This window comes from Culex pipiens, chromosome 3 (assembly GCF_016801865.2).
Source record: "Culex pipiens pallens isolate TS chromosome 3, TS_CPP_V2, whole genome shotgun sequence".
Classification (NCBI taxonomy): Eukaryota; Metazoa; Arthropoda; class Insecta; order Diptera; family Culicidae; genus Culex; species Culex pipiens.
The window spans coordinates 105,776,476-105,803,569 of record NC_068939.1 but is presented as its reverse complement, the minus strand read 5'-3'; the positions used below and the strand labels follow the sequence as shown (position 1 = coordinate 105,803,569).

Sequence of the window (27,094 nt, the reverse complement as noted above, 5' to 3'; positions counted from 1 at the left end):
TGCTTTTTGGGTATTTTTGAAACCGCCTTGAGTCAGGGGTATTAAAAAACATCCAAAAAGCAAAAACTGAAAATTTGGTTTATTGGACCTTTTCAAAAAAAAAAAGCTCCAGATATATTCAACTTTTTTTAAATTTGATGATACTAGTAAAATTAATTTCAAGTTTTTAATCTTTTCAATGTTCTTCTATGATTCAGGGTTGTCATCGTGGAATAATAATTTGTAGGTCTAAATTAATTATGTACTTAGCATCTTTATTAAACAGTTGGCGTTTCAGCTTAGTATACATTTGCACTGGTTTGCAGCTATTTGGCTTAATTTACACGTAGTACTCCACGATAATGAATGCCTCTATCCTGCCAAGTGTAGCTCTATTACTAAAGTGGTTAACGCGAAAGTAATGGAATTACTCGTGTACACAGAGCTGCTGATTTCCTTGCTGAACATCAACAATTTGTTTATGTGTAAATTTGGGAAAATTTGCTTCCGAATTCGTACCGCTGCCGTTCATACGAAAACGGCAGACAGATTCAACAGTGTACAAAACGTATGAGCAAATGTAAATACGTATCCTTAAAGTGTATCGTCGTTTGATATTCTGCTCTCGCGCGCGTTCTGCGATAGTTTGCCGGGGGTGGCTGCGGAAATCTCTGGTGGTACTTTTCAGCCACCCCATCATGCAGCTATCGCCATGGGTTTGTGTGGCTGTGTGTAAGTGTTCGGAAATGTTCTATTTACATATACAAAACTAGAAATAACCTATTTTTCGGTACGTTTGCCGCCGTACTCTAGTGTGGGCGAATGCTGCAGCAGTTGCTGCTGCTGGCTGGCGAAAGCTTCCCTCATCAAGACCTAAGTAATCCTTTTTGGGTATTTTTTTCTTACACGGTGCGGGAAAAACGTGACTTTGGCAGAGTTGGAATCTTGAAATTTTAGAATAAATCAAAGCTTAGAGTGAAAGATGTAATATGAAAATATAAATTTAAATTAAATGCAATTTAAAGAAATGAAATTAAAAAATAAATTAAAAAAATATTTAAAAACAACAAGAAAGCTTCTTTTCCCACACCGTGCCCCGAATTTGGCCAGGATACGTTTGGCAAACGCAGCACTACCGAGCCGGAAATGTGCATTTCTGGAAGTGGGAGATTCTTCGCCGGCGAATCGAAATGCGGCCAAGTGCAAGTGCGTTCATTCGACAGCCAGCTGCATGGGCAAGAAGAGCCATTAGAGAGCATTGCGACACACGAAAACGGCGGCTTCAAGGCACTGCGTTGGAGAATGCACTTTGGAATGTTTTCCCTCCCGGGTTGGGAGAACGCTTCGGAAGACGTGTCCCGCGTCTGGGCTAGAAATGTAATCTCACTATTTACATCGGACTAAATTGAATCATACTTGGCGTTTAAATTTCCTAGACAAACATAATTGAGTTGTGAGAGGCTTCTGGGCTGCTGCTCCGATGGTGCAACTGTCTTCGAAAGCGCGCACTAAATTAAACCCTAATAACAACTTTAAATAAACTTAATAATCTCTGATAGCTTTCACGCGCTTTTCTCGCTAGCAGAAAACGAGTAGTTTCTTTACCGATTAACGAGGTTGGACTTCCAGGGTGTGGAGCTATAGATATTCTTTGGCAAGACTTTTCCGATTTTGTTGCTTTTTGTACAGTTTTACAGTTCTACAAATAAAACTAGACAGTTTCAGTATACAATTTCTTCTCTTATAAGCTAAAATAAGGCTGATAAGTTTCTGCTCTGGGAGCAGACTTTTAATAATGTCGGAGCAAGTCGGAGCACCCGTTGTTGGAAGCTGAAGAGATTTGGTCTCAAAGATATGCCGCATGCCTAATCTATTTTCAATTTCATTGTCGGCCTATAAGTAATGAACAGCTATGGCTTATAAAATAAAAGTTAGGAAGCAAGTTTCTTCGTTGATTTATAGAAAGAAGTTTGTTTTGATAGTGGAAAACTGCAGAAAAGGTTTGAATATTTCGCTCAGCGTAGTAGTTTGGAATGTATAAAAATAGTAATTGCAGGGCCGTACCTTGGGTCCACGGCAACCTTGGCGAAGCATCTATTTGGCGCTCCTCCAATTTTTTTTATAAATTGATGTGATTTTTCAATGATTGTTTCAAAGAATTCAATAATTGCATTTTGAGTAATAAAAAAGGTGGTTAAAAAGCATAAACAATGTTTTATTGGTGAAGTATCAAAAATAATGTTGTGGTTTGATTGAGCGTTTTAGCAGAATGCATTACTATGCATTCTCGTCTCTCTGTATTCATAAAAAATGTGTTAATATTATTTTTCAAAATAAAATTAACATCAAACATTGCTTGGGAAAAAGTTGTATCAAATTAAAAGATTTCAATCGATTAAAATTATTTTGAAAAATAAAATTTAAATTAAAACATTTCAAACGATTAAAAGATCTAGTATTGGTGTCCTATACAAATAGGCTGAAATGAAAACTTTATTAGATTTCATTAAATTCATAATAACAGTAAAGTTTATTATTCCTAAATGTGTTGTTTTAGACGAATAAAAAAATCAATCATGATTTAGTTTGCTGCGATTTAGTGCGATCAGCTGAAATCAATTTAAAATGGATTCCCCTGCATTTAGAATCATTTTAAGCATGTCTGGGTTGATTCAAAAATTATTAGAAATTTTGTAAATTTTCTATGTACGGTACCGCACAAAGTTTTTTTTTGCTAAAAATTTCGTTTTCATCAAATCTTACATTTTATGAAAACTTAAAATTCCAAAACAACCAAACTAGTGTAAAATTCATTTCAATATTGAGACTATGGCCTGTCATTAATTTTTGTTATTTTATTATCTTTTTGACGATTATGACAAAAAGTTGCATACCAATCAAAGTAACTTTCTCTTATAGATACCAAAATTTTATCTCATCTCTCTTTCTACGATTAAATTTATCAAAAGCATCCGAGCAAACCAGTCTATCAAGGATTAAGTTTGAAGGAAAAGTGATGTTCAGAGCAATACATGCAATGTTAAAACTAATCATATTACTTCATAGAAGCACAGTTTGACTATCCTGATGACAGATTAAGATTTATCGGACACAATAACATGAATAATCATATACAGCAATTCTTGAGTCTTGAATAGCCCATGACCTTAATTTTATAATGCTGCGATCCAAATTTAAATGTTGTTGCTATTTAAAGAGCTCTTTTTAATTTTCTAAAACTTTTGTATCATTTTTGCGCCCCTTTCTAACAAAAAAAAAACAAATTATTTTGGAATTCTTTTTTTACTTTTGGCACCCTTTCTGTTTCAAATACCAACTAAAGATTTTATACCAACATGAAAATTTTGTTCAGTCATCGATTTTGGAGCCCCTCAAGAGCTTTTGCCCTTGTCGGTCCGCCATCTCCGACAACCCCTAGGTACGCCGCTTAGTAATTGTTTTGCTTTGGTCTAATATATCAAACAAATCTTTACTTTTACCCACAAACTTTGCATCTGTGCAAAAAAGATAAACTTAAAGTGGTGCTGCAAACAGGATACTTTTGAGCCACAGAGTTGTTTTTTTTGAAAAAGAAATGGTTTTTTTTGGGAAACATATTTATTCAATTAAAGACTTTATTTTTGGAAAGAAGAAATGCAAAAAATGACAAATTAGTTGAGAATTGCTCATGTTGAATATGGAGCATTTTGGAACTTGCGTTAGTGCTATAATCTGGGGCGAATCGAGACTACAGTCGGAATAGGGACAGCAGTTTTTAGAGCACTTAAAGCTTTTAAATTTGAAAATGGATGTACACATATTATTGGTCTGGGTCTGTTCCAACCGAAACCGACCAGAAAAATCAAAATATTGTGCTCCAACATAGTTAAAACTGCTGTCCCAATTCGCCCTATGTGTCCCGATTGACCACAGTTTACGGCATTTTTTCTAAATTGCTGAATAAATGAATAATGTAAACATACTTTTTTGACATAATCAGAAATTTAACTTATTATGGTTATGGCTGGTCGCAAGATGGTTTGCCCCCCATTTTTATATTTTTTCATCACTGATTTGGCTAAAATCAATAGCTAAACGGTTGAATTTTTCATCCCCAGTACATTTCCTATCCGCCACACTTGAAGATGCGTATGTGCCTTCAGCTGGAATCTTCTCGGAAATTTCAATCAAGCTTCCCCGTATCCGAGATAAAACATTCCGCTCGAAGGATCCACTCTCCAGTTGCTGCTGGGGTGTGGGCTTTCGCAATGTTTTTCCCCCACCCGGAGAGCTTTTTCCTCTCTCCCTTGCTCTCCGGTTCGGCGATTCGACTTGCATTTTCTCGTGTCATCGAATTCGTGGCGCGATTTTTTTCCACCCCAAAGCTACAAATCATTTCCCCGTGGACTCTTATCCTTTTCGCTTGGTAGTTTTTTTTTTATGGAGATTCATGTTTTCATCAATCAACAGTGTTTACTGGTTGGGAAACTCGATATTAAATAAAAATTCAATGGCGGCGCAAAAAAACCTCCGGAACGACGATATACCGCACTTCCTTCCCCAAAACACCCCCACTTTCCTTTTCCCACACCGGAAACCGGATTGAGAACGGGAAGGTAAAGGGAAAAGTTCAAATTTTCGAATTTTGTGGTGGCGAATCATCGTCGATGTTATTACATCTTTTGGGATTGCTTGCGGGGCAGTGTGAAGCGGTCGTATGTGCGTGTGAAACGGGAAAGTACGAGCTTGTTTTTGAAAATACTTGTTCTGCTCTGGCGCACAATTTTAAGGGGGTGGCTCGTCTGAGCCGAAATTCTCCGGAAATATTGCTTCTAGCGAAAACGATTGGTGGTAAAATGTCTTGAGACACCTGACACGTGTCCGGCATCTCGCACCACCCTAGTGTTCTTCCAATTTCCACATAAATATCGAACAACAAGAAACGGTTGATTGATTTGGGAAAATGAAAATGCTTTATATTCAACAGATACACAGCATAATACCAGTAAAAGAGTGTGTACAAAAAAAATCAAAATCCCATCGTGCTACCTGGCGCGGAAAGTTCTCGGTAACAATCGACTGTGTTTATCCCTTGGTTTGCGTTTTTCCTTTTTGCTCGGGTCGAATTTAATTTATTTCGATCTTTAAAAAGGGGCAATTGCTGGCTTTTCGATCAACCTGCTGATTCGTTACGATTTATAGAAGGATCCCTTCCTTTATCGAATATGACGTGTGAAAAGAGTCTGTTGATGATCTTGTTCGGAATGTGCAAATAAGCCTCCGGTTTTGATTTCATTAGCTGTTCCAGTCAGCAAAGCAGCGTTTTTGCTTGTAGCCATGGGCCAGGATTGCGAACGGTCTTGCCATAATTTTGATTTTTACAGCTTTGGTAAGCTCCGACTTGCTCGAGTATTTACATAGGCACAGCGATAACACCGACTAACGTATTCTTAAACCTACCAAGAGAGAGAGAGAGTAAATTTGGGATGCAGGATGAAAAATAAATATAGGAATTTGAAGCATCCTATGGGTCCAAGATCAGGCATAACTTTGCAGAGTGGGATTTTCCTCTAAATTGTATTAAGGAATTTTGGTTTTACGGTATACAATGCTGCTGCTGCTGCTGACGATGGTTGGGAAGCTGCCTACGTGGCTTTCCGACGTTTCTGTTGCTGCTGCTGTCTCGAAACAAACGACTCTGATGTCCTACACAACTTGTTAAGAACGTTTTGCCGACAGCATTTGCTTCAGCGCAAAAAAGGTGGCAGCACATAGCCATTGGTGCCGCTGCCTCCCACGCCACTCGCGTCCTCCGACTTGACTAGGCCAAGCGACTCGGAATCGTCGCCCGGTGCCGGTTGGCACGACGATGGTGCCCCGTAGTGGGACGGCTTAAGCGTCGGATCCTCCAGATGGCAGCTCGGCGGGCCGTACTTGCCATCGTCGATGATGTTGACAGCGTGTATGTACTTGGTGTCATCCACATACTTGCCATTAGCGACGCTGAAATGAAAGCAAAGTGCGCAATGTTTAAAAATATGTTTAAAATGTGTATAAGCGGAAGAATTAAACTGCCCATGTTCGCATAAATGTCCCATATGTAAAAACAGCAAGCTGAGAAAAACGCAAGACAAGTTTGTCCCACACATAAGGCTACGTGTTAAGTTTTCGCGACAAAACTGGATTTCCTCCTGATTTCTAGAACAAAGTACTGGATGTTGTAGGCTTTTCTAAAAGAGCACACGATTTCGAACCAAACTGCATCAATAACTCAAAAATGATGGAAATGCATATGGGACATTTATACGATCAGGGGCAGTAAAGCAGGGGTGACCAAAGTATGTGGCCCGCGAGGTGATTTTGTGTTGTCCGCGGATCCATTTGGAATGATCATGTAAAATGGCCCGTTTGCTACTTGTAAAGTGATTTTGATGACTTATTTTAAACTTTTCATTCCAAAATTTTATCAAAACATCTAACTAGTTGAAACAATTTCACACGTTTCAATGTGCTTCCAAAATTTTCATCAAACTTTTTTGGAAATGTTTATGAGTCGTTCAAATTTGACTTAGATAGGAATCCGTAATAATAACGAAAATATAAGTATTCCATATTAATTTAAAATCATAATGACCCTTTTGCCTTCCTCACTGAGGTACACAGAAATAATATTTATGTAAATTTACATTATTTATCATGTACCAAAAGGTATCATGATAAATGATGTATATTTACATTAGGTTCATTGGAAATTTACATTATATTCATTGGAAATTTACATTAGTTTTGAAAATTTATATTAGTTTTGGAATTTACATTACTGTTGGAATTTACATTAGTTCAAATCAACTAATCCTGATTGGCCAATGGGAATGAGAAGCTCGACTTGGATTGCAGTAGGAAAGGGTGTGGCCTATGTTCTATTTTAAAATGAGTGAAGCGGGCAGCAAAAGGAAATTATGATTTTAAAAAGTTGTTCCACAGGTAGGGGACGCTTTCTCGTAGACGGCCAAGTGGAATAACGCTGAACTGGAATCGAACAGACGACGGGTAGGATGTTTGGTGTTACTGCTGCTACCCGCTGCCGACTGAGCCATCTTCGCATTTTATAAACGAGCGGCTAAAACATCAACTTGCTCAGGTCGAGACACAGGCATTGGGCCAGCGAAATATGAGAGCGATAGAAAGAGAACCTAATATAACTATTTTTAGTTCGGGTAGTTTTGAAGTCAACGTTTGGCAGAAATACATTGGATATATGATTTACATTAAATATGAATTTACAGGAAGCCGAACACGGGTAGAAATTCATCAGATTTGAAATTCCATGCTCAACGTTTCCATTAGATTCATGATCCACATTAGATTTAGATTTACATTGGAGTAATTTCCATGACTTTTTACTCTTTACATCATATTTCAACATTACATTGAGTGAGTTTACATAAGAAACAGTCATTACGTGCTGTGTAAATTTACATATTTTTTCTGTGTAAGGCCTGCTCCTGCTCAAAAATTGAACTTTTGAATAACAGCTCGTAGACCTATATTCATGTATACCTATCGACTCAGAATCGAAAACTGAAGAAATGTCTGTGTGTGTGTATATTAGGGTGGGTACGTTTTTCAAAAAGTTCTCGGATCAAGTTTTTAGTATGGTTCCCCTTGTAGGGCATGCCCATAGGGACTTTCATGCCAAATATCAGCTCATTTGGTTGTAAACTGGCTGCGCGCATCAGGATTAAAGTTTACATTGGAATTACTATAGGAAATTGGAACTTTTTGTTCAAACGCTCCTACAGGTCTGGGAAAATCACGCGCCAACTTCTGGTATGGTCAGGCCTATGGGGAATGGTCTGGAGAACATTTTCCCGAAGAGAGCATATGGATTCGTTGTCCCTAGACCTGGCGCATCGGCAAACAATCCGATGTCTCCGGAAACAACGGTTTTCCCTCAAAAAGCATTAAATTTTCCTTAGCATGCTATGAAAGCTTGATGAACACCGCGACGCCATACGTCAGGCAGCTACCACGCGGGGGAGAAAAGGCTGGAATATTTAATTGCAAACCTTCTTTTAACTAGAAAATGATCATTTCGAGTAATCCTGATATTATTTAGTCGGATTCAGAATGTTTGCACAGCTAATTTGTATTTTTCTGCAAATATTTCAACCACGTGGTAGCTGCCTGACGTATGGCGTCGCGGTGTTCATCAAGCTTTCATAGCATGCTAAGGAAAATTTAATGCTTTTTGAGGGAAAACCGTTGATTCCGGAGACATCGGATTGTTTGCCGATGCGCCAGGTCTAGGGACAACGAATCCATATGCTCTCTTCGGGAAAATGTTCTCCAGACCATTCCCCATAGGCCTGTCCATACCAGAAGTTGACGCGTGATTTTCCCAGACCTGTAGGAGCGTTTGAACAAAAAGTTCCAATTTCCTATAGTAATTCCCATGTAAACTTTAATCCTGATGCGCGCAGCCAGTTTACAACCAAATGAGCTGATATTTGGCAAGAAAGTCCCTATGGACATGCCCTACAAGGGGAACCATACTAAAACTCGATCCGAGAACTTTTTGAAAAACGTACCCACCCTAGTGTATATATATATATGTGAGTGTGTGTGTGTGTGTATGTGTGTGTGTGTGTGTGTGTTCAAAATTCTTGCCAAGCTTTCTCAGCACTGGCTGGACTGATTTTGATCAAACCGGTTGCATTCGACTTGATTTAGGGTCCCATACATCTCTATTGAATTGTTTGAAGTTTCGATAAGTAGTTCAAAAGTTATATATAAAAATGTGTTTTCACATTTATCCGGATCTCACTTATATGCATGAAAACTATGTCCGGATCCATCATCCAACCCATCGTTGGTTAGGTAATCAAAAGACCTTTCCAACGAGTTCAAAACATTGAAGATCTGGCAACCCTGTCTCGAGATATAGCCACTTAAGTGATATTAATTCACTTTTTTGAAGCCGGATCCCACTTAAATGTATGCAAACGACGTCCGGATCCATCATCTGACCCATCGTTGGTTAGGTAATCGAAAAACCTTTCTAACGAGCTCACAACATTTTTGATTTGGCAACCTTGTCTCGAGTTATGATTACTCAAGTTATATGTGTGTACGTATTTTTCTGGATCTAAAAAAAATAGCTGAAATATGTGTCCAAACCACCCATTGTTGGTAAAAAGTGAGGAAGGCATCAACCACGTAGGTGGATTAAGTTAGTTTTTATGTTCTTAATTTACTTAGCTAGCACTTCTACATTGGCTCGAAAAATTCAGGAGCAAAAATATATTTTCAAAAAACTTCAAAATATCAATGGCAATTGAAGTGAAATTAGCTGAAATCACTTTAAAATTATTAAAAAAAAGAAAAAAAAAATAATAATAATTGCCACAATAAGTGTTTTTCACATTTTCGTTTTTCCACATCCTTTTTTTTCGTGGCATTTTAACAATATAAAAATAATTGAACTCTATCACATAAAATAAACATTCAAAAAGTGACATTTTTGAAAAAATCTTTTTTTACGGGTTAAATCCCATTTAAAATTGAAGGGCGGAGCGCCAGCTCCTGTTACGACCAATCAAGCTCATATTTTGGATTTGGGCTTAGTATGCCCGCCGGAACAAACCCTTGAATGCCCGCCAAAAAGTCATTTTTGTTACACTCTAATATTTATAGTATGGCTTGTTATTTCATTTTTTGTACTTTTTTTGCCCCCTCCCCCCTCTTCGACTTTGGCCAGAGTCGAAGGACAAAAAAAATCAAACCATCCACATTAACTACCCCCGGGTCTTTTGTGGTCTCTATTGCAAGTTTCTGCTCGAACCTTTCCGTTTCCGCAGGACCACATTCACGGCGTATCAGCTAGAGGAATTGGAGCGTGCATTCGAACGGGCTCCTTATCCAGATGTGTTCGCACGTGAAGAGCTAGCGCTGAAGCTCAATTTGAGTGAATCCCGCGTGCAGGTCTGGTTCCAGGTACGGTAGACCGGGTCGGCCGGAGTGCCATCTGCAGTGATTCTCACTGTGAGGTGTGCTGCAATTTAGTGCTACAAATGAATCAATTAACCCGTTCATTTTGCCTCGCAGAACCGCCGGGCCAAGTGGAAACAAGAAGATTTGCAACACATTTTTCAAAAATCAACTGAAAACAACCAGCGTATTACTCGCTGCTCGTTTGATGATATCTTAGTGCCGAATGACTACATTTCGGTTAGAGTCGCATATCACCATAATTCAATAAACAACGACATTTGACATATTTCATTTCAATGCAATAAGAAAAAAAATGATATTATTTTGAAATAAAAATAAAACAAAAGGTAGAATGTAGAGAGATACTAGAAATACACTTTTTTAATCATCCGGCATAAATCGTCACATGTGATATTTGCAAAATATGTATTAGTCAGATACCTAGCAGATACTAAGATACAGAAGCTGTATTTTAAAATGATCCCGATTATATCAATAAATACATGTTGAACTCTTAAGAAATAATCAATTATAAATATTTAGTGATCTTCAATAAAATTATTTTGAGTTTTGAATCAAACTAAATATTTTTTTAAAAATTTTAGCTTTGATTGGATTGTTCGTTGACTGCTACTTTCATTGAAAACATTAAACATGTGTTTTCAAAAAGCCGTAAGAGCCACCGTGTCCTCTGACACTATTTTTCCTTTTTGTCAAAATTGAAACAAGAATTTGGTTAATTTTTAGTTCAGAGGACTTAAAGGACGTGTAGATGAACAATCTGAAGCATTTTTGAAATTGTTTTTTTTTTTGTAACTAGGTTGAATACCGATGCAAAATTGCTATGTTTACCAATGGCTTTTACGACCTTTTGAAAACTAATCCCAAACTAATGCTTAAAATGTTTAATTGAATGTTTGTTGCAACATTACTGAGTGAGATTTTTTTTTAAATATTTTTAAATACCAAATTACGCACATCAACCTGGAAGTTGGAACATTCACCCACAGTCATCCCTCATATTCGGAACAGTCAATGTTCAATAAATCATAGCAAATCGATAATTGAACTTAATGATTCGCTTTTACCTTCATTTGAAAGCTTTTCTTGCGATCTTTCGAATGCTGTATCGGACAACTGCAAATTTTAACTTTTATATCAAGTTTTTGAAGAAAAATGTTGAATCTTGAAATCCACAAATTCGGAACACTTTTTTCTTACGGATGTAAACAAACTTACCGAGCCGTCTTTATTTTTCATATTCTGATATTCTGAGCAAGGCTACAACTCTCTCATCTTTTCTTCGATCTCTACATTTTCCATTAATAGAGGAGAAAAGCAACTCGCGACAAAATTTTGAGGCTAGGAATTTTGACAGGTATGATTTTCTTAAAGTATTCGCTTCCTTTTCTCTCCTACAGAAAACTGGGGACAATGTAGCTGTCAAACTAGGCCAAAATGTTAAAGTCACTCACAAAATGAACTTTGAGTGATTTGAGTTCATTTCTGACGTCACGATTTTCTCCTCTATACTGCAGCACGTGCCAGTGAGCTAGATCTCCTTTAATGCAGTGCTTTTAATAAAATAATAGAAAGCTGACCCAATAAACAAGTTGTAATCAAATTAGCGAACGTATTACATTCTAAGCTTATTATCTTCAGTTCAAACTTCTAATTAATGAAACACCATATTCATTAATATTCCTCACATGTTACTATAAACTTGTCAAGTCAACATTGCTCAAAGATTGCAAATAAGTTAAGAGGGGAAAATGTTGTTAACTCTTCCTTCTTCGTTCAAAATTTGCACAGATGGTGGTCTCACGTTCGCTGTAAATAGCAAATCAACCATCAGAAGGATACTCCCAACTTGTATAAGCTTTTGCAGTTCGGCGAGCACTAAAACAAAAGGGAAAAGCTGAAACAACTTTCATGTAAAGCTCAAGAATAAACTATACCTCGCGCTACACACACACACATACTCTCACAACCATCGATAAAGTTAATGTATCGATTATCCTCGCGCTGCGCTGGGGATGAAAATTGACAACAAACTTTGGGCCACCTCCACCGCCGACTTGCAAACGACCAACTTTTCGCACAACTCAAAAGTTTACGTGTTGTTCGGTTGCCGTACGAGGCGAGGATGTGCCTCGGGTTTTACTGGCAGGATAAGGACGCGCCCTGCGATGGCGTTGGGCGTTTTCTTGCAGGTTCTCTTCTCGCTGCTCGAGACATTTGGGAAGATCGGGGTTTACATTGGCCCGGAGGTTGGAATACATGTAGGACGGAGCCGTTCATTAAATTTTCCTCATTATATCGCTTTTTGCGCTGGTTTCCAAAAAAAAGTTGTATATTGGAAGGATTGATAGTTCCATTAAAAGAGGCAAGGCTAAGTTTTTCGAATGTTTTGCAAAGAATTAATGGCTCATTATGTTCTTTTCGTGTTCCGGATCACTTCATCCCGGAAGAAGCACACTGGAAGTTTTGAGTTTAACTGAGTGAAATTTTCAACTGAGCGATTTTCATCCGGAACTTCAAAAAGGTGGTCAGTTGGGAAACAACAAAGGTTCTCCGGTATTTTCCTTGAGTTGTGCCACCTTCCACAAGTAGTAAATTTTAGTTGAAAATGTTTCCGCGGAGATGCTGCGGGTTTGTCTTAATTAATTATTTATAGAAAACTTTTCCCCCGCGTACATGTTGGAAATTGCATCCCCACTAAATGCAGTGAACTTCTGACCAAGTCCGATCTAATTCGCAATTTCATCAAACAACGAACTAGAGGTTTCCCCACGGGAGTCGCTTTCCAACTAAACTGGTAAATTTCGTTGGATGAACTTCGGTGAAAAGAGAAAAGAAGAGCAATTCAATTTTCATTTTTACGTGGAATTAATTAGGAAAAACGTTGATTAGAAGTATTCAACTTGTCACAATATTCTAACAAAAATTGCAAACAAACTATATGAGTGCTTTTTACTATAGAAATTTGTTGGACACTAAAATTTTACTTAAAAAGCGTCAAGTTTTGTCAATCGATGCGAAAAACTAAACGTATGATATGCGATTCTAATGCGTGTGGTGAATAGCAAAACGTGTTTTATTTAGTGGTGGATGTGGATTAGGGTGTCCAGAAAAATGACCCACTGCTCCAAAAGTGGAAAACGTTAATTTTGTTATTTTAAGTATCATTGCCAATTTTGAGCAAAATTTGTTAAGATTAACCCACTGCTACCCGAGCCTAAAGCTTGCAAAAAAAAGTGTTTTTCATACAAAACTGACTTCTGTAAATCGGTAATAACTTTTCAGGATAGAGTTTTACAGCTTTGATATGTTCTACAAAGTCGTAGAGCATTAAATTTTCAATAAGAACACTACTCGACAAAACAAAACTTGTGTCAAGGGATTCACGATATCTCATCGGTTCCTCAGAGAAAAGGCATCCCCGAATCCGATGCAATCGACAGAATTTGATTTTATGTCCACGCGGACTGACGCGAATGTGGTAAATTTTTTAACATAAAAAAATCGAACAATTTAAAAAAAACCATGCGTCTCCTCCCAACTATATGAGCCATCTACAAAAATATGGAAGCGCCTGGTGCATAGCCATTTCCTTTAAGCACAACGGAAACAACCAATACAAATGTATAAAAAAGTTGTCAAGTTCGGGGGGTCCACAGCTAGCATTTTTTGTACGATTATAAAAATAAATATTAAAAGTTTAAAAATAAAATATTTGAAAAACTTTTTTTTTTAAATTTATTTGTTTACTAAAATTTTATGTTTCTCAAAGGTCTATGGGTATTTCGGGATGTCCATGGTCATCCAAGGACTCCCTAGAGTTAAGATCTATGAGTCTAACGCCGTAACAAGCAAGAGGTCGTCGGATTTTGACCCCGGATCATGTGCGTATAGCATCAGTGGATATGGTAGACTACTATATGAATGTAATGGGATGTTCATGGTCATCCAAGGACTCCCTGGAGTTAAGATCTACGAGTCTACCGCCGTAACAAGCAAGAGGTCGTCGGATTTTGACCCCGGATCATGTGCGTATAGCATCAGTGCATATGGTAGACTACTATATGAATGTGTAGGGATGTCCATGGTCTTCCAAGGACTCCCTGGAGTTGAGATCTACGAGTCTACCGCCGTAACAAGCAAGGGGTCGTCGGATTTTGACCCCGGATCATGTGCGTATAGCATCAGTGGATATGGTAGACTACTATATGAATGTAATGGGATGTACATGGTCTTCCAAGGACTCCCTGGAGTTAAGATCTATGAGTCTACCACCGTAACAAGCCAGACGTCGTTGGATTTTGACCCCGGATCATGTGCGTATAGCATCAGTGGATATGGTAGACTACTATATGAATGTGTTGGGATGTTCATGGTCATCCACGGACTCCCTGGAGTTAAGATCTACAATCGATGTAAAGTTATCGAAATATTTAAGTTTGAACGATGAACAAAAGTCCTTGCTTACCACTTTAGCCAAACGGCGACCTCTTTTTTGTTACGGCGGTAGACTCGTAGATCTTAACTCCAGGGAGCCCAACACATTTATATAGTAGTCTACCATATCCACTGATGCTATACGCACATGATCCGGGGTCAAAAGCCGACGACCTCTTGCTTGTTACGGCGGTAGACTCGTAGATCTTAACTCCAGGGAGTCCTTGGATGACCATGAACATCCCATTACATTCATATAGTAGTCTACCATATCCACTGATGCTATACGCACATGATCCGGGGTCAAAATCCGACGACCCCTTGCTTGTTACGGCGATAGACTCGTAGATCTCAACTCCAGGGAGTCCTTGGAAGACCATGGACATCCCATTACATTCATATAGTAGTCTACCATATCCACTGATGCTATACGCACATGATCCGGGGTCAAAATCCGACGACCTCTTGCTTGTTACGGCGGTAGACTCGTAGATCTTAACTCCAGGGAGTCCTTGGATGACCATGGACATCCCATTACATTCATATAGTAGTCTACCATATCCACTGATGCTATACGCACATGATCCGGGGTCAAAATCCGACGACCTCTTGCTTGTTACGGCGGTAGACTCATAGATCTTAACTCTAGGGAGTCCTTGGATGACCATGGACATCCCGAAATACCCATAGACCTTTGAGAAACATAAAATTTTAGTAAACAAATAAATTAAAAAAAATGTTTTTCAAATATTTTAATTTTAAACTTTTAATATTTATTTTAATAACTGTACAAAAAATGCTAGTTGTGGACCCCCCGAACTTGACAACTTTTTTATGCATTTGTATTGGTTGTTTCCGTTGTGCTTAAAGGAAATGGCTATGCACCAGGCGCTTCCATATTTTTGTAGATGGCTCATATAGTTGGGAGGAGACGCATGTTTTTTTAATTGTTCGATTTTTTTATGTTAAAAAATTTACCACATTCGCGTCAGTCCGCGTGGACATAAAATCAAATTCTGTCGATTGCATCGGATTCGGGGATGCCTTTTCTCTGAGGAACCGATGAGATATCGTGAATCCCTTGACACAAGTTTTGTTTTGTCGAGTAGTGGAATCTCTATTTTGGAAATAGTTGGATAGAAGTAGCGCACCGTGCAGACCACACAGTAAGACAATTGTGTTTTCCATACATTTTCTCGTTTTTCCTCATACAAACTTCACCTCCTCCGAATGTTGATCGGTTTTGCTCAGTTTTTGCCCATGTTGATAGATTTTGCTCATAATTTGTCCAGGGTCCTAAAATATCTCAAGGAACAATATTTAGCTTGTGGAGCGAGGTTTGGAACCAAAGTCCCATATTCTGGGCACCCTAGTGTGGATGCATAATCTTCTAGTTTGAGTTAAAAAGACAATTTTCTTTAAAACATATACTCCCAATTTTGAGAAAAAGGGGATTTTTCTATGGAAACTTCCCCTTTTTTCGAGCTTGGTAGTGTTAAGTGTTAAAATGGTTGAAAAAATAATTTATTTGCCATAAATTTGGAAGGCAAATGATGGGAAAATGTGACGAATGCAGCGTAAATTTAAAGTTAGCAGGAAGATTAAAAAAAAGGAAAAATGCGACAGAGGATGCCTAGTTAAGGCATTCTTCATGATTTCGCGTAATTAGAAATGTCTGAATTGAAGTGACATCAACCCAATTATGATAGACAAAAACACACTAACTGTCGTTAACACTTCGTGTTCATTGTCACTCCCTTAAATAGGTTATTTGTTTGTGGCCAAATCTATTCAAGAATTCTGACCTAATAGAAAACACGACAGCATCCATTGAAGAGGCTTTCCCAGCTCGGAACCCTTTTCAAACTGTGATTAATCATGATATTGGTTTATTGTGGCCTTACCAGGAAAAAGGTTTGCGCTCGATTCGAACGTGGGTCGACCCTTTTCTGGTCGGTGTGATTGATTTATCTCATGTAACGCTCTGTCGACCAACACGAACCAACGAACGGTTTGCCTTTTATTCCGGCGTGGACTGAAATATGACAAATTACGTTCGATTGTGCTTTCGCCGGTTGTGAAAATACTCACTTCAGGACGACTCTGAGTGATTCTGTGGGGGCTCGACCTGCCCGCTACGGTCCACGGGGTCGACTGGGAGTGTTGGTTCTCCGTATAGGAACATGTGTGTTTTTAATTTCAACGTCGGCTGGACAGGGCGTGAAAAGCACGGTTTTCCTTTGACGGAAAAAAATATATATTTCTACGCTGAATGTATCCTAAGCACCATCAGCTGTACTGTGCACGTACGGACATAAATACATACGCATGCACACCCACACTTTGCTGTAAGCTACGAGCTGTCCACGAGGGACAAAGTATCACCCGGTCCAGCTAGTCAGTGGTTCGGAACGAACGAAAACCGGTTCACAATTGGCCCTGGCATGTTTGAGTTAGGGCCTCTTCTGGTCGTACGGGCAAGTACAAATGAAAAAGCTTCAATTGTTTCAAATTTATTATCTTTGAGCCGTTTCGGGACAGGTTCAGATTTAATGCGATTCGTTCAAATGTGGCCTGGGCCTCGGGCATCGGCTTCCGGTCGAGACCGAAATACCAGCGGAAATCAGAGACGATGGACGATGTCCTTCTGGTGAAATGTAGGCGACGGACGTAACGTTTCTATTCTCTCGTGACAAATGAAGTCAAGTGGCACACTCTTGTGCAGTTTCGGCCCGGAGGATGGACGCTGTTTGCCATATGCATTTTAAATCTCCGGGCGAAGAGTATTGTCTCTAATTCTCCGTAAATAATCGTTGATATTGTTTCGATTCATTTCCTAGATTGAGGAGGACCACCACCAGCAGCACCAGCAACATCATGCTTCCGATGCTGCTGGTGTAGATTGCAGCTTAAAAGTGCAGGGGTGATCAAAAAAGGTCGTGCCTCACCAAGCAAATGAACCATAAAGAATGTCTTATGACTTTTTGGTTTGTAAATCATAGAGAATTTAAATTATATAACCCAAATGATTTTGTTATGAACTCTTGAAACAAGCACCCCTGACCAAGTGTTCTGTTCTAGTGATATAGAAAAGAAGAAAAATGAATTTCCACTTACCCATCGGACACCGTACAGTGCGTATCGAATTTGTCGTCCAGCGAGGCGTAGTGTTCCGGCTTGTGATGCGATTCGTCCGGCTCAGTCCCCGTCGGCCGTGACGGGCTGCCGTAATCGAAATGTTGTCTTACGGGAAATAATTGACTTTCGTGCACGTAAGTACCGTACTGGGTGGTGAAGGAACCATAAGGACTAGCGGCAGGAGACAGCAGATTGAAGTGCGGGCTCAGCTCGTACGGCGTCTGGTAGGTCGACCAACTTTCCACACTGCCCGGCGGAGTCACCGTCGGCGTCTGGGGAAACTGGGTAAAAGTTGTTCCAATCGGGCCGTTCATCGGCGTTGACGGACTGTTATTGCCCATATAGGCGGACTTCCGCGGGGGTTCCCGCTTTCTCCACTTGGCCCGGCGGTTCTGCGAGGCAAAATGAACGGGTTAATTGATTCATTTGTAGCACTAAATTGCAGCACACCTCACAGTGAGAATCACTGCAGATGGCACTCCGGCCGACCCGGTCTACCGTACCTGGAACCACACCTGCACGCGGGATTCGCTCAAGTTTAGCTTCAGCGCTAGCTCCTCACGTGCGAAAACATCGGGATAAGGAGCCCGTTCGAATGCACGCTCCAATTCCTCTAGCTGATACGCCGTGAATGTGGTCCTGTGGAAAGGGGAAAACGGAATCGAAATTGATTGAGATGCTACACTTGATGGCCTGGTCACAACAATGTGTCACGCGTACCGACAGAAACGGATTAAGGTTGTGACACAATGTTATTTTTGAAAATTTACAACTTAATTAATTCTAGAGATTATTGTTTTTGTTTTATGGTGTTCCCCTTCATACAGGGAATGAGTACTTATGGGTTGGGTTCAAATATCATCTAATTTATTAAATGTCACCATGGAGAAAAAACTTTGAAAAATTATTGAAGCCAGCCCCAATAATAACAAAATCTGTGTATTGTTCCTAAATCAACACTATTATGGGAATTCAAAAACTCATTCTCAAGCTCCATTTATGCTTATTATTTGTATTTTTAAGATGATAAACATTTTAGCTAATAAATATGTCCCAGAATCTACACCCAACTTGCAGTCGCATGATTGTGATGCATGGCGGCATGAAAGTATATCAGAATCTGCATGAAATCTGTCCTCATGCATTTTTTGCGATATAGGAGTATGACATTTTTGCCCGTTACCGACAATTATCGACATTATCGACGGCTTTTTGGTTGTATTTCACAAAAAAAAACACTAAGCAGAACGAGGATTGAACCACCAACTTCTTGGTTATTGATCCGACACGCTACCACCGCGCCATGGACGCTTGATGAAAAGTGAGTGAAAGAGCACCAACATACGCTTCTCTTTGGAATGTTGCTCGGGGACGGACCAGCATTATATGTGTTGGTGAGAACTGCAGATCGCTGAAATTTTTAAAACGCGGGCAAAAATGATCTACGGGCTTGCTGCAAAAAATGTTATAAAATACAAGCCTAACCCGACAAACTTCGTTCTGCCTTCGTTTGTTGACGTTTTTAGCTTCAGCCTCCTGTGATCAAAATTTGATTTTACGTAACTTTTTCCATACAATTTGCCGATGCTCCGGAATCGGTTCCAGAGTGGCCAAAGTGTCAATTAGTTAGCGTATAAACCTTCCTTAGGCTTTTACGAACCCAACGCAGTAAAAAGCGCACCGATCCGTTGTTCCGTATTGAACTGATTCGCGTTCGAACAAAACCATCGAAATTTTGTATATATATAGATGACATTTTCTGCAGCAAATCCAATGTTGCAGATTTTGAGATATATTTTTCCTTTGGGTGTAGAGGTAACCGGGTCGAATCCCGCGACGGGCGCCCTGAAAAGCCTGAGTGTAAATGTGGGTATTAGGCGCCTTTTCGCTCTGCCATACCTAAAATACTTGGGAGCCCAGGGCGGTATAGTCTTTGTAGGGTAAAGGAAGACACTAGTGGTTGGCACTAGCAATAGTGGCCGAAAGCTATAAAGTTAAATTCGTTTCTTCGTAGCCATCCATAAATAGAGGGCGTTGAGCGGGAATTTCCTGGACAAAAATCCCGATAAATTGGCCATTTTCGGGACCGGGAAGTTTGGTCGAGACTCCTGGGAATTTTGATACTTATAAATATTGACGCTAAATAAATAATATTAAGCCAATCAGAAACACTAGATGACATATATTCTATACAGATTATTGTTGTTGTTAATTCATTTATTTCTTATTAATTCAACCTTTTGGTCATTCACTGCCCTATTATATAAAGAAGAAAAATATTTAGCCATATTGATATTCTTTTGTATAAATGCTTCAGTAATTTGGTGATTCAGAAAAATAAAATAAAACTTGTTGAAAATGCCAATACCTGTAGATGATGACACGACTACTAAGTTGGGAACCCAAGAGTTTTCCATAAAAAATATTTTCACTTCAAGTCAGATTTGAAAAATCTGAAGTGGATAAAGTATGTAGGTAATAAGGCCATAAATCATTTTATACTTTACATTATCACCAAAATTAAATACGATTGCATTCTGTGTAAAGTTACGATAATTTGTTTACTTAATTTTTCGTAAGTAATGTAAATATTTATTCACTAAAAATTTAAAGTTGACCTAGCGAAGAAAAAAAAACTATTCAAAATGTTGATTTGGCCGTTATTTATCATTTCAGAGAATCATATTTTTTTTACATTCGTATTGAAATCTTATAACAAGCTTTTGATTACTACGAGTAAGCAGGCATAAACAGATTTTGAAACATAGGAAAAACCATTCAGCATGAAGAATACAAAAAATAATACAGTACAGTTTCGAGTCCCAAAAAGCTCCAGAAAATAATCTTGTTATTGCAGATTTGGGAGTTTTTCAACAAGTAGGAAAATTACCATAATGTAATTTAATGGTAACTAAAACTATGACTAAATGTAGTAAGATTTATTCAAATGTAATGATTGTATTACTTTTCTTTCTAATTACAGGCACAAAATCACTAAATTTGAACAAAGGCGAAATTCCCCGGACGCGGGAGTTCCCGGGAAATAGCAAAAATCAACTCTCGATACCCGGAAAATTGAATATCTCGAGAATCGTGACCCTCTATCCATAAATGAAGAAACATCATTCATCGCTCAAAAAAAAAGCACTGCATTTGATTCAATTTAGGGAGCATATGCACTAAAATGATTCAGCATGGGCAGGTTGTACTATAAAAGAACTATTTTATAAAACTTGTAGAACAAGGGGAATCCTGAAGCGATGGTTTTCCCCATGCATTTTTTGAGAATTTTTCCATACAAACTTCAATAGCGACCCCTAAACCTCAACCAATTTGGCTCAAAACTGGCATAGTTACTTATTTTTGCCTAGAGAATCGAGCTAGGGGGTATCTCTTGAGAGTTTACATAATTTTCTATTTTTAAGTGCTGCGTTTGTTCTAACAACAGTTTTTTTTTTCACTAAGACAGTTGCACCAATTAGCCAAAGTTGACGGAAATGTTGAAAACTTAGGTTACATAATCATGTCCAAATCGGGGAAAGCTTCTTTGTGCGTATTTCAAATTACCTAATTCAATTTGATTACTCGATACTTTTTGTTCGACCGTAACATTTCTTAAAGAAAAACAAAACAAAACGGACTTTTCTCTGACCAGGTCATCGTTTTCATCCATCACACAACAATAGACTGTCTATCAACTCGATCCGAACCTGTATTGGGATGTAAATTTTCGGTACCCTGCCCGGATGGATTCCAAGAGCAAAGTGATCCAAAAGGAACGGATCTTCTCAAATCGAGAACTCAAACAATGCTGAACATGTATCTCTTCCAATCCCTTCTTGTGTCCACTGGTACGTGTGTGCATATTTGTCCTTTCACTGTCAATTCAGCTGAAAGACAGCTATATCACTGGCCGGGCTGGTCGTCCTTCTGACGCACACTGGAGTGATTTTCAATTCTATTCTAATCGCATTTTGTAGGAGATAGACAAATACCTTCCTAGAGGACAAGTTGTTCGTTTAGTCCTTTCGTCTGGGGAAAGGGGTTGGTTGCTTTGAATGAGGGGGAGGGAAAACGAGAGCTGGGTGATTGTGTCGTGTGGGTTAGGTACATTGTAGAACTGTACGATGCTAGAAGCAGTTTGCAGCAGCATCAGAATGTAGTTCTATTTATTTTATCAGCATCTTTTACGTACTGTTGTTACTTATAGCGATTCCACCTACAGAACCGCCAACAGTGTGAGCAGCAGGAGGTATGTTTATGTTGTTGTTCCTTGATACAAATGAATACAAATGTCCTGCTCTTGATATTGTCAGCTTTCTCCACCGAAGGAGGGAGCAGATCTTTGCTGTTTGGCTCAATCTCAGCGGAGGTTCTGTTATTTGTTGTACTCTAGTACATATGTAGTTTAGTGTGGTCGATGCTACCTACTTCTTGCTATTTGGCTCAGCTCAATAGCAACATGAAATTTTGATTGTCATACATACGTCCTAATCTGTTCACTTCACTTTGCCATTGGGCTTCCCCCCAGGACATGCAAACATATAGACACTGTGACACTGTTCACTTGCCATCGTCTGTTTGAGTAGCGTTTCAAGTATGCCTTTGTTCCTAGATATTCTCTGGCTATACCTAAAGATGTTTATTTTGGGAGAAAGTTTGAATCCGATTTGAATTCATGTGCGATTTGCATATTGGTGAGCTTTGGGATAGCCTGATTCGGCACAGAGTATACGTACGTTGGGATATGGCGTTAGGTTAAGAATCACAATGTCTATAATTTTTTTTTGCATTTTTGGGTAAAACATATTTTTTAGTTCTTTTAATATGTTTTCAATTTTATTTTGAACTTTCCGTTGTAAATAAAGCCATCAATTTGCATTTTTCTGGGAAAAAGTTCCGGAAAAAAATCCGGTCCTCGTGTTTGAAAACATTCCGCAGTTAAATCATTATTATCGAATGTTACAAAATTCAAGCTTCTAAAAACGGCAGACTGTAGTCCCGATTCGCCCCAGTTCACGGTACATATTTCTAAGTTTAGATTTGGTGAGCTAAGTGCTCTTTCAGGGACAAATAAATATTTTTTTACCGGTTACATAGTTTACTTTAGAACGTACATAGAGCAATTCTCTACAAAACCGGCCGATTTCGACCATTTTTATTTTTTGTATTTTTTGATTTGGCTCAAACTTTGTGGGGGCCTTCCCTATGACCAAAGAAGCCATTTTGCATCATTAGTTTGTCCATATAAATTTCCATACAAATTTGGCAGCTGTTCATACAAAAATGGTACGTAAATATTCGAAAATCTGTAACTTTTGAAGAAATTTTTTGATCAATTTGGTGTCTTCGGCAAAGTTGTAGGTATTGTTAAGGACTATTTAGAAAAAAATAGGTACACGGAAAAAAAAATTTCCCGATTTTTTTATTAACTTTTTTTTTACAAAAACTCAAATTCCCAAAATACGTATTTTTTGATTTTCGAGATTTTTTGATATGTTTTAGGGGACAAAAATCCGCAACTTTTGAGCTATAGAGAAACATGGTCAAAAAATCTGCCTTGTGATCTTGTAATAACAGACTAATAACAACAGCGTTATTCTTCGAACAAATCTTTGTTATTCTTTTTTGTTATTTTAACAACTAATCCAATCATCCCAATACCGGTTGGAGTTATTCTTCCAAAAACAAATAATGTTATTCCAAGTTGTTTTGACTTTCAACCAATATCAGACCAATAACAAATTTGGTTATGATAACATAAACTGTTATTAAACTCTTATGCAAAAATGGATTTTGCAAGAATATTCCATAACATTACTGATATTTGAAGGGAAATTGTACAAAAAAAAGATAAAATAATATTTTTTCAATCCAATTCCATTCAATTTATTTAAAGTGAAGTCGAGCAAACCAGATCATTTTTTTTTAAAATAATTATTAACGATTTCAGGCCAGATGGATCATATGCGAGCCAAAAATCTTGAATCTTTTAACTGAGTATGGGAACAGCATGTAATTCCTTCCTTTTTAAACTGAAATCAAAAATTAACTGTGTGTTGGAACGTTGAGCGATTGTCAAATGATAGTATACAAAACGGTTGCCTCAAAAATTTGACTCAATAATTCATTGTTTTTAAAATTGTTTTTTAAAATATAGTACACAATCGACGATATGATGCAATTTAACGATGGATGGCAATAGGAGTTAATCCTTCAGCTTGTAGAGTTTTACGGAATATAACAGGTTGATTGAGGTTTTTCAAAAATCCTTGGAAATAAACAACATTCCTCAAAACTTCAACTTTTCGTTTATGTTTAAAGAACACAACAACTTTAATCCATGTCGAAAGTCTCGTCTAACAAATTTGATGGTTGATTCTGATTGTTTTTGATAGGTTAAATGCGTGATGCCTGGTTCTTTTTTCTCTCACTTTAATTCTACAGTCAGAGCTACTGTTTCTGGTCTTGATATGTGGTCTTGACCTTAACACTTAAAAAAAAATCACTTGCTTCGACGGTTACCTTGTTTTCTTCTTCTTGATTCCGTTGGGATCGGACTTTTTCTTGTCGTTTTTCTTCATGTTTGAACCGGACGCACAACTTTCACTACCGTTCCCGATTGTCGAAGTCGTGGTTGGCGTGGACGAACCGGAAGCACTGTTCACTTCGTCGTGTTTTCGCTTGGTGGGATCGTTCAACCCGTTCAGCGTGGTCGAGCTCATCGGCGGAGGCTGCTGGAACATGGTCATGGTGGTTTCATACTCCATCTTGCCGCCCCCGTAGTCGGTAGCTTTCGACGGCGGGGAATAATCGAGCCGACCGTTCGCATTGTAATCTAAGGGTTGAACATATTCTATTTTATTCGGATTATTATTGACATAGAGCGGCGGGTTGTAGCATTCGAGCTTACAGTTGATGTACTCCATCTTGCCGGAATTTGGCGAGTACTGCGATTCGACTTTCCCATTCGGATGGTAGTCCACTTTGCTCAGGTTAGTATAGTCGATGTTCTTGTAGCTAGGTGAACCGGCCGCCAGGATACTGTTCACTTCCGGTAACCGTTGCGTGCACGAGTCAGGTGGAGAATGATTGATCCCCAACACCACCATGTTGTGACCACTTGGTCCACTCGCGTGAATCGATTTAACTCCAAGCGGACTCAGAGTCTCGTTGAATTCTCCGAATATTTGCTCGTCAAAGCCAGCTGATTCCATGATCAAACAAATTCATTAAACTCAATCAACACTAATTAGATTTCAATTAACTCTAATTTTAATTGTATCACTTTGCTAAATCACTGCTATATTTTCACTAAGTCAATAAATAACACTGTAATTAATAGAGGCACACTGATTTATCTTAACAACAGTCGCGGGTGTAACGATCGCGCCGAGCCCCTCGTTCCTGCGCGAGGACGAAAGTGAATTCGAACCGGGAAGACCGTCGGAACACGCGGGCTCAATCTGTACGAGCAGCAACAAGATATCAGGGCAAATGCAAAATTATCAATGAATTAAGCGTTGGTCTTGATCAGCTTTTTATACTCAATTAAGTTCAATAACGAGAGACTCCGCCCTCCTGTGGACAATCCGTGCAGCCATTTTCCGGACCCCGACGGCTCAGCGCAAAGCAACGGAACAGTAGGAGGCGGAGCATAGCTCTTGGCTGTTCTTCACACACTCACTCTCTACGCGTATATCTCCGGCTCTGGACGGTCATGATGGCTGCTGCTGGTTGCTCATCTCTCCCTCATCTCGTTCTGCGTTGCGCGCACAGTCTGACTCAGTCCCGAACCCGACCCGCACCGGGAGATCTGTGCGGAATGACTCGTCCAGCTCAGCAAGCAAGTAAAGCCAAGCCGAGCAAGCAACAGCAGTTCACATAAGGGTCACGTGCAGTCGATCCTCGCTTGGATTTCAGCGGGAACCACCGCACTCCCGATCCGACCCTTCGTTTACAGCAGGTCGGTGTCGAGTGTCGGGACGCGGGGTGCGTCTCATTCCCATGCTTCGGAGTGTGTACGCGTGTGTGTACTTTATGGGTATTTCCAGCAATTATTACGCCGCGTCGCGTGATGTGGGATTTCGGCAGGAACGATTTTTGGCATCATACGGGTTAAAGTTGAAACGTCATATATTTCTATTTAAAAGTTCGGTTTCTCCTCCAGGACCGGGCGCACTTTGTTTTCGTTGCTTCAGTTGAACTCTCGTGTGTCACGCGGACGAGGACAAAAATGCGAATCGAAAATTAATCTTTTTTGATGAATTAATATTTATTTACCTCGTGTTTTTTTGCCTTTAAGATGAAAGTGACAATGTGGCGCTTTGTTATATTAAAACAGTTTTGACTTTAAAAATGTTGGGTTACTTTAATTTTTTTTATTATTTTTTTTATTTTGTTAATAACTGGTAGAAGCCAACATAAATAAAAAAAAACGTTACTTAATCCACCTTTAGGTGGTTGGTGCCTTCCTCACATTCATTAAGAGCGAGTCCACGAACAGGGCATACCCCTTTGTATGGGACGTCGTTTGGACCTCACCAATCTGCCTGAAATTTTCAGAGGTTGTTTGTTCATATAAAACTAGCATCTGGCCAAAATATGAGCACTCTAGGTCAACGGGAAGTGGGGCAAATCGGGACACAAAATTTAAAGGTTTAAAAACGTCAAAAATCTTAAAAAGGCTATAACTTAGGCAAAATTCAATTAAATTTCAAAATTAAAAATGTATCTGAAAGGACTCAAAAAATGCAACAAAATGCAGGGTAGAACATCCCGATTGGTTAAATCTAAAGGGAGTTATTGACATTTTAGTGAAAAAATAGCATAATTTTCAAACTTAAATAAAAAAGTGTTCCATCCAGATATCAACTCGGTTCGACCTGCAGCTTGTAGGGGACATCTGGGACTACCATCTGAGACTGAGAACGCTTTGGGTAAGGCAGTTTAACATATTAAATAGACACTTTTACTTTTAGTGATTTTTTTGGTTGTAAATTTTTGCTCGGGAGACCCCTTAGATCCCATTTTCTGGTGATAATTTTATCATATTCGTGTTCCTGAGACAATTTCACAATATAAACATGCATAAAAATGTTTATTTTGATCCATTTTAACCCTTTAAAAAATGAAAGTAAAAAAAAATATGAAGCTGCTTTTTTCTGGTGTCATCTAGTATCCTTGGAAACGAGCTTGATTTTCAATAAATGTGAATCGAAGATTTTTTTTAACTTTTATTTTTTAAAGGGTTAAAATGGATCAAAATAAACATTTTTATGCATGTTTCTATTGTGAAATTGTCTCAGGAACACGAATATGATAAAATTATCACCAGAAAATGGGATCTAAGGGGTCCCCGAGCAAAAATTTACAGCCAAAAACTTCACTAAAAGTAAAAGTGTCTATTTAATATGTTAAACTGCCTTACCCAAAGCGTTCTCAGTCTCAGATGGTAGTCCCAGATGTCCCCTACAAGCTGCAAAAATTGGTGAGGTCGATGCGAGATGGGTATGCTTTGCTCGTG

The 27,094-nt window shown here is 38.8% G+C and overlaps 1 protein-coding gene across 2 annotated transcripts; it reads right to left on the bottom strand.

The window, feature by feature from the left end:
- Positions 1–229: 229 nt before the first annotated feature.
- LOC120421122 (homeobox protein Hox-D3) lies at positions 230–25,865 on the bottom strand. Of its 2 annotated transcripts, XM_039584291.2 has the most exons (5): positions 24,482–25,863; positions 24,094–24,406; positions 18,072–18,207; positions 17,548–17,960; positions 230–5,982 (listed from the first exon to the last, which is right to left on the bottom strand). In XM_039584291.2, exons 1-5 carry the CDS (start codon positions 24,783–24,785, stop codon positions 5,727–5,729), a joined length of 1,422 nt encoding a protein of 473 aa, XP_039440225.1. In that variant the 5' UTR covers positions 24,786–25,863; the 3' UTR covers positions 230–5,726. The 2 variants fall into 2 exon arrangements, with proteins under 2 accessions (XP_039440225.1, XP_039440216.1); XM_039584282.2 differs by having other exon boundaries at positions 24,094–25,865.
- Between the last annotated feature and the right edge of the window lie 1,229 nt (positions 25,866–27,094).

Bases quoted from the DNA above. Each gene is read 5' to 3' on its own strand.
- LOC120421122 (XM_039584282.2), bottom strand. From the start codon at position 24,785: ATGGAATCAGCTGGCTTTGACGAGCAAATATTCGGAGAATTCAACGAG. The intron at 18,208-24,093 runs GTAACCGTCGAA...CCCTTTCCACAG, and splicing joins ATCAAGAAGAAGAAAACAAG to GACCACATTCACGGCGTATC. The intron at 17,961-18,071 runs GTACGGTAGACC...TTTGCCTCGCAG, and splicing joins GCGTGCAGGTGTGGTTCCAG to AACCGCCGGGCCAAGTGGAG.